This window comes from Penaeus vannamei, chromosome 9, assembly GCF_042767895.1.
Source record: "Penaeus vannamei isolate JL-2024 chromosome 9, ASM4276789v1, whole genome shotgun sequence".
Taxonomy (NCBI): domain Eukaryota; kingdom Metazoa; phylum Arthropoda; class Malacostraca; order Decapoda; family Penaeidae; genus Penaeus; species Penaeus vannamei.
In genome coordinates, this window is record NC_091557.1 from 16139944 (window position 1) to 16147443 (window position 7500).

At 55.3% G+C, this 7500-nt stretch overlaps 1 protein-coding gene across 1 annotated transcript in view; it reads right to left on the minus strand.

The window, feature by feature from the left end:
- Positions 1-7500, minus strand: part of LOC113813565 (protein tiptop) — a 74474-nt gene that overhangs the window by 891 nt on the left and 66083 nt on the right. Inside the window, exons 2-3 of the mRNA XM_027365574.2 lie at positions 6897-6975; positions 1-6761 (exon numbers count right to left, since the gene is read on the minus strand). The exon at positions 1-6761 is cut by the window's left edge and continues 891 nt beyond it. Of these exons, the coding sequence (XP_027221375.2) occupies positions 3761-6761; positions 6897-6975 (3080 nt within the window). The 3' untranslated portion in view covers positions 1-3760. The remainder of the gene's footprint in view (positions 6762-6896; positions 6976-7500) is intronic.

Consider the following 7500-nt stretch of genomic DNA (forward strand, 5'->3'; position numbering starts at 1 on the left):
GTCGCAAACGTGACTTCCGGCGGCGCTCTACCTGGTCCCTCAGCATGGAGGTAGAGGCCTCCCGTATACTCAGAGCGGCGATCTACTCGGTCACTCAGCACGCAAGTAGAGGCCCAGCAATAACGCTGAGGAAATTGTTTCAAGACCTTCCAGAGAAAGTAAAATCCTGTCTCGCCTCAACGCAGAGCAGCGTCGTACGGTTTATCTATTTAAGTACACACAGGCCAATGTAAATATTAACAAGATCAACAACCCAGGGGGAGTAAATTACATATCACATGAGAAATAAAGACAGCTTATAAAAATATTAATGTACAAAGAATCCATGTAACAATATTACAATTTAAACCGAGAAGTGATACGTCATGGAGGAAGAAGACTGAAGGAACGCGTCCAGCTTCCTCGTCCACACAACCTACTGAACTATACATTTTTTTATTTTTCTGCTTTAATATGCCATCAACCTCCACTAAACCCGCCTCTGCAGTCTCTTGTCATATACATTTATTTTCTCCACTTTATTTCTGTGCCTCCAACACATCATGGGAAATTGTGTCCTACTGATTACGTCTCTGTACAAAGGGTGGCTCTGCCGTCCCACCTCTCCAACATAGTCTCTCCATGAGGCGCATGGCCTCTCCAACACGCCTTCGCTTCACTCCCTTACTCCTCGTCTTCGTCTGTCCTTTTGCTCCACCACGTCTAAATCCAGGAAGTTTAAATACAATACATATATTCAATATATGTTACGTACTATGTATAGTACACAACAACATCATATAGATATGAAAAGTCATTTACAACCAATTGCTTATAGCGATTGTAATCATACAAGGAACAGATTTATTCCAGAAAATCTGGGATTTAGTAGTAGACGCTCCTATAATCCAGCCGCTTACTGTGGTTCTTAAAAATAACCTCAGTTCAATTGATCGTAAGGGGGAAAGGGGCGCTGGACCTTCTCTCGGTCGGCCAATCTAGGTGCAACAATGCAAGCGAGACCTTCTGCAGCAGGATCTCGCATTACACTTCTCTTCTGTTCGGTCTCGCAGAAACTCGTCACTGCAACGAGGATCAAGAAGGCTTCGCTTCGCTCTCACTCGCACGGGTGTTGTCAGGAGGCATGAGAGGGATGTGTTGAGTTGGGTCGCTGGTGGCTTGAGGTAGGATGCCATACGGTGGAAGGGGCGGGGTTTAGGACCAGGCTTGTGGTTGAAAGGAATGTTGCAAATGTCTGGAAAGGACAGCATGCTTGAGTTAAGGAGCAAGAGTCTCGCAAGGGCCTCGGACGTCTCACTACGCACGGCTGCGCGTCTTGTAACTCCAGCCCGCTGCTAAATCACGCTTGACAACCCCTGATTACCACGGGATGCGAAGGGCTTGACGAGTGTGCTCTGGCTTACTCCTCCGCCCTTTGTATTGCTGGCAGCATGTATCATTCTAAAATTAGCCCCGCCGGCACCGCCTTAGCAACCCACGGACACGCTTCATCCGCGAGATGTGATTGTGATCACCGCGTCGCAGCATTATCGTGCCTCCGCCACTCTGAGGATCGTATGTCATATGATAAAGCCCGGTGATCGTTCGCTCGCCGCCGCTCCAGGCCTTGGCCGGTTGTATGGAAGGCCTGAGGTGACCCGCGTTCGGCTGCTGCGCAATTAAACATCACACCGAATAATTAGATGCGTTTATCGCACTCGTCATTGGCGATATTGGTTATTTATCAATTCCAACGGAAATTACTTGTGGAATTACATTTACGTATATTCTATGCGTGCATTTTTATTGCGTGTATATGTATTGTAGATGTGTATATTTAGGTGTGTACATGTATATATTCATTCATACATACATACATACATACATATATATATATATATATATATATATATATATATATATATATATATATTTGTAAAAATACATATGCATTGAGTAATATATACATATGTATGCAGGGTGTGTGTGTGTGTGTGTGTGTGTGTGTGTGTGTGTGTGTGTGTGTGTGTGTGTGTGTGTGTGTGTGTGTGTGTGTGTGTGTGTGTGTGTGTGTGTGTGTGTGTGTGTGTGTGTGTGTGTGTGATATATATATATATATATATATATATATATATATATATATATATATATATATATATATATATATCAATGTATCTTCTCCCCCTCTCTGTGCGCAGCGAGACAGTCAAACGCTGACGGGGCAGCCGGCGCTTCCCGCGCACACGGCGAGCAGCGCAGCCGCCCCGTCGAGGGCTCGAGTGTGCAGTTGAGCCGCGCGGATGATGGACTCTCGCGATCCGCACTCGCAGATGATTGATGTGAAACATATCTGGCTGGCTTGCCTTTGAGAGCGCCGGGTTCGCGCCTCGAATCGTGAAACTCATTTGAGATAGGCGGCATCTCATTAGGGGTGAATTATCTGGCGCCCTGGCTGAGCGGGGGCGGGGCGGCCGAGCAGACGGCGAAACCGGCGCGGCTTCGTCGACGTCGGCCCGGCACACTCACGGGCGAAAACGAAGCTAGAGTTCTAAGGTGGACTAATACTGTCTACTTACGAGGTGGCGGGGAAGGGTGACACTTAACTAGCTACTCCGTTTGGTAATACTGTATAGCGAAAGATGGAACTTAGAGGGGGTGGGGTGGGGGGGGTTACGAGTGCCTTAGGCTGGAGTTCGGGATATCAAGGGTCTCTCTATATGGTCTTAGACGTCACAGGGAGCGGGGAGGGGGTGGGGAGGGAAGGGTGTGTGCGTGGCATGGCCTTGCAGTGGAAGTGGTGGTGGTAGTGGTGATAATGGTGGTAGTGGTGGCGGGCCAGGCTGGTGCAGCAAGGTGAAGCTGTTGGTGGTGTTAGGAGGCCATGCTGGCGGTGCAAGTGCTAGTGACAGGCCACACTGGAGGTTGCGAGAGGCGAGGCCAGATTGGAGGTACTGGGAGGTCGGGTTAGTGATGGTGGTAGTGACAACGCTGCTCACGTGAGGCTGCAGGCCGGGGTGGGGGGGGGATACCAAGCCTCAACGATCTGTCTGTTGGTCTGGCGTATCTTTACACTAGGAATAAAAAGCATTGAGATCACTTTCAGCAAGTCAAAGACAGCATATTGTAAAAAGGATGATATTGATATATCACTGATGTTTTCCAAATGATTATCAACAATCAATTTGATCATTGCCTTGTCAGCTTAATCTTATCATGTCTATATATTAATAACTATGTGAAAAAGTGACAGCAAGTGTGAGCGATTAAGAGTTTGCGACGGCCCGCGACAATCATATTGTCTCGGGCGTGAGGATACACAGCGTGAGGCGGGGGCGCACCGGGGCATGGGGGCGCCGCGCCCTCTCCGCAGCCGCCTGCAGGCCCCTGACACCTCGAGTGCCAGGGCCAGCAGTGGACGCGGGCTCCCTCGCTACTACGGGCGTGGCCACAACCCAGCCCGCCCACAACACACACTTTGTACTCTGCGGGTTGTTTTGATTGTTGGCACGTGTCTTTCCTGCGGGCGGGGACGGGAGCAGCGCCCGCCGGTAGTGACGGTCCCGGGCGGCGGGTGATATGAGAGGACCCCGGCCGCCCCTGCCTCGGCCTGCCAGGTATCACAAGACTAAAGGGGCCACCAAGCTCTCACGAAGGATAAATAGTTACACTGTACACACGAGCCACGCCGCGCTGTTCACGGGCGGGCGGGGGCGGGGGGTCTTTGGCGGGCGCGGGTGGGGGAGTGGGGGGAGGGGCGGCCACCCCAGGGCGGCGGCCGACACTACTTGCTGGAGAGCTGCTTGGCCAGCTCCGTGTACTTGAGGAACTTGGAGTGAGGCGAGTCGTCCACGGGAGGCGCGGGGGGCGTGGCCGCCTTACTCCCGCTCGAGGGCGGCTTCGTGTTGTTCGTCTTGCCCCCGGCGTTCTCCGGCATGGCGCCGTCCTTCACGAAATGCATCTTCGACAGGTGGTGTCGGTAGGCGCCCTTGCTGATGAAGGGCGTGTCACAGAATGCACACTTCATAATGCTGTCGGCTGTGACGGCGTCGTTGCATGCCCAGGAAAAAGCCAGGATGGCCCCGGGGTTCGTCTGGGGCCCTGTCGACGCCCCGCTCACTGGCGGAGGCCGCGGCTGCGTCTCGGTCTTGTCGCACAGCTTCTGCAGCGCCGCCAAAGGGTGCGAGGACGAGCCTTCGCCGCCGCCTCCGAGCAGGGCGGAGAGGCCTCCAAGCCCCGAGGCTCCGAGGCCAGAGCCAGACCTCCCCACGCTGGCCTCTGAGTGGGGTGTACCAGACCTGCTGCTGCAGCCTGCTGGCGATCCCATGAGCCTGCCTGAAGGAGACTCGCGACCTGCCTCGGGAGATTCGTTATCCTCCTCGTCATCCCCTTCCTCCTTTAACTTGAACTCCTCTTTCACCCGTATTTCCTCCTTCACTCTCACCTCCTCCCTGGCGGAGACGGACTCGCGGTCGCTGATCTCGCCGTTGGTCTCGACCGGCTCCTGCTTGACCTCCTCCCGGCCGCAGAGGCTCTCCTGCTCGTTGTCAGAGTGGTCGGCGCCGTTCTCCGTGGGGGCCAGCTCCTCGGGCGTGGCGGCCTGGTTGCTGTCGAGCCGCAGCATCTCCAAGGAGCGCTCGCTTGCACTGCCGTCCCGAGTTATGGATCCTGCGGAGGCGGGGCGCGAGCCAGGGCGTGACCCGGGCCGCGAGGGTGACCGCGGGAATGTGTCACGAGTATCAGAGTCTGCGCTCGGGCTCATCATGGAGTCGCCGATGCCTCGCACGCCCGCGCCTCTGTCGCCGGAGCCGAAGGAAGGTGGGAGATTGAAGGTAGAGGGAGCACCGGCTCCGAGCGGCGGGCCTCCGTGCAGGCGGGAGAACGTGGCGTACATGCCGACCAGCTGAGGGTCCATCAGCGGCTTGGAATAGTCGACGCTCTCGTCAATGCCAAGCCGGCGGAGAATGCTCGATCCTAGAGGTCCTGCTCCAGGTTTTGCCTTGCCAGAATCAAAACTTTTTTCGATCAATTTTTCGAGCGCATTTAATACCGAAGGCGACTCGGAGTCCCCGCGCCCCTTGGGCTTGTCGAAGTCTTTTTCCCTGGGGCTGTCGCGAGGGGTTTTCTCCGGCGTCTTCTTGCCTTCGCTGTCAGTCTCCGGAGCGGAGTCGAGTTTGTTACTATAGTCGCTGTCGGGGGAGAGGAGTGCGGACTTGAGCAGGTCCCGGCTGGAGGCTCCGACGCAGTTCCGGATGTGGTCCACAAACAGTGAAGTGTCGATTTTGTCCCCGCACTTTTCGCACGTGATGCGTCCGGATCCAGGCTGGTCCTTCCCAAACCTCCCGCTGTCCGACTGTGTGCGCAGCTCCTGCTGTGCGCGCTCCAGTTCCAGCAGCTTGCGCACAGGCAGGGATTTCTTGCGCTTTTCGCGTGTGCTCTGCCTTCGCCGGGCCCCCGACTCTGTGATTGAACGCATTATATGCTCCTTGTAGTGGGCATTTTTCACCATGTGATTGCTGAGTTCCTTGAGCGATGAGAATGCCTGGTCGCACACCTTGCAGGTGAGCACCGCGTTGACGTGGCTCTGACTGCTGGACTTCTCCTCGGGGGATTTCCATGAGATGATCTGCTCCTGAGAGATTATGTTAGTGTAGTGCTGTGTTTGCTGCATGTGCTGTGTCATTTCCGCGAGAGACTTGAAGCTCTGGCCGCACCACATACACTTGAGGATCTGGCGGGTCTGCTCGGCGCCCTTGCCCAGCCACACGTCCTGGCCGCGCACCAGCTTGCGGGGCAGCGGCATCGTCTCCTTGATGCTCGACATCAGGTCGCTCGAGGACGAGGAGCCGGAAGCAGCCGAGGAAGAGGAGGAGGGGGGCTTCGACGAGGGCATCTTGGTGGGCGTATACTGGGGCGGGAGGTGGGTGTTGACCGACGAGGCGCTGGAAGAGGGGGGCGGGATGGGCGGAGGGAGGTTCACCCCGCAGTGTTTAGCCTCTTTCATGTGAGTCGTGAGCTCTGCCAGTGTGTTGAAGGAGGCCTTGCACCAGACACACTTGAGCACGTCCTTCGTGGCGTCCTGGCCCTTGCTGAGCCAGTGACTCTGCCAGGCGGTGGCCCGGCCGGAGCTCCCGCTCAGGTTGCCTCTGAAAAGGTCCAGTCCGCTGTCGCCGCCGAGCTTACTCAGCTCGCTCATCCTCTCCAGGGCTCTAGACGCCTCAGAGGGCGTGGGAGGCAGGGCGCCCATGGGGAATGGTGGAAGCTTTGTGGAAGTACTGTCCCCTTTAAGCTTGCCATTCCAGAGAGCCAGATCGGGCTTGAGTGACGCTAGGTCAGGTCTGAGGGCCATGGCCGAAGCCAGGTGTGGGGGCAGGGGGATGCCCCAGGCCCCAAGGTTCTTAGCCAAGTCGTGATGGATCTTTCCCTGGGCAGCCTCCAGAAGGGCATCTGCTGCACGCTTTCGGGGCACCGACAAATCCAGAGGCGAGTCCCCCAGGCGGTGGAAGCCGGGGGGCGGCGAGCCAGCCATGGAGGAGCCGACGGAGAGGTTGAGGAGGTCCTCCCTGGAGGGGGCGGGCGAGCGCCGGAGGGAGAAGTCGAGAATGTCAGCCTCGTTGTCGGATCCTCGCATGAAGGAGGGCGAGGACACGATCGGGCGCATTGTCGGGGGCGTGGCGCGGGGGGACATGAAGGGCGCTGGCGAGGAGTTGAGGGACTCCCGCGGCGAGTGGCGGGGGGACATCTTGGGGGACAGCCCCTCGCGAGACGTCACACTTCCGCTGTCCCTGCAAAGAATCCAAAGGCGCGTTTAACCGGGCGAAATCGAAACCTTGAAGTATTAAAGAAAAAAATGGTGAATTTCGAACATACACAGCATGAAAACAACAGAGCTGAGAAACTAGAACTGGAAAGGTCTTTACCTGCAGTGTCTGGGGCTGGAGCCTGGGGACTCTCCTTCCTCACCGTCGCCGGGCATCTCCTTGCCCTCGCCCTCTTCCCCTGCAACAGAAAGCGATCTCGTTAGATTATCTTCGCTAGCCTCGACTGCGAATGTGACACACACTGTCACTACATTCCAAAATAATATCAATAGTTGACAGAACAGAGATCAACAATACTGATAACGCCAAAATAAAACAGACAAAAGAAATTTCATAACATATAATACATAATGACATGATAGCAGATAATGCTAACAACAAAATCTTGCAATGCAAATTTCACAAGGAACACATTATGCAGATGCACCCCCCCCCCCCACGTCCTGAGGCCGGAGAACAAGGGCGTGATCAGCCGCATTCTTCGGCCTCGCGGGACGGCGACGGCCCAGCCACACAGGGCGCTGCTATTTCACAGGATCACCGCCTCCAAAAACCAATTAGCTCTAATGACGACACTGAGTCCGCGGCTACAATGCCCCTTAACCTGATCACCGAAGGTCCGCCGTCCCTTCATTAGCGTAAATACTTGGTCACACTCTCCTTTTCGCCGTGTCATTAATCTATATCCCCGTAATAAGCCCGA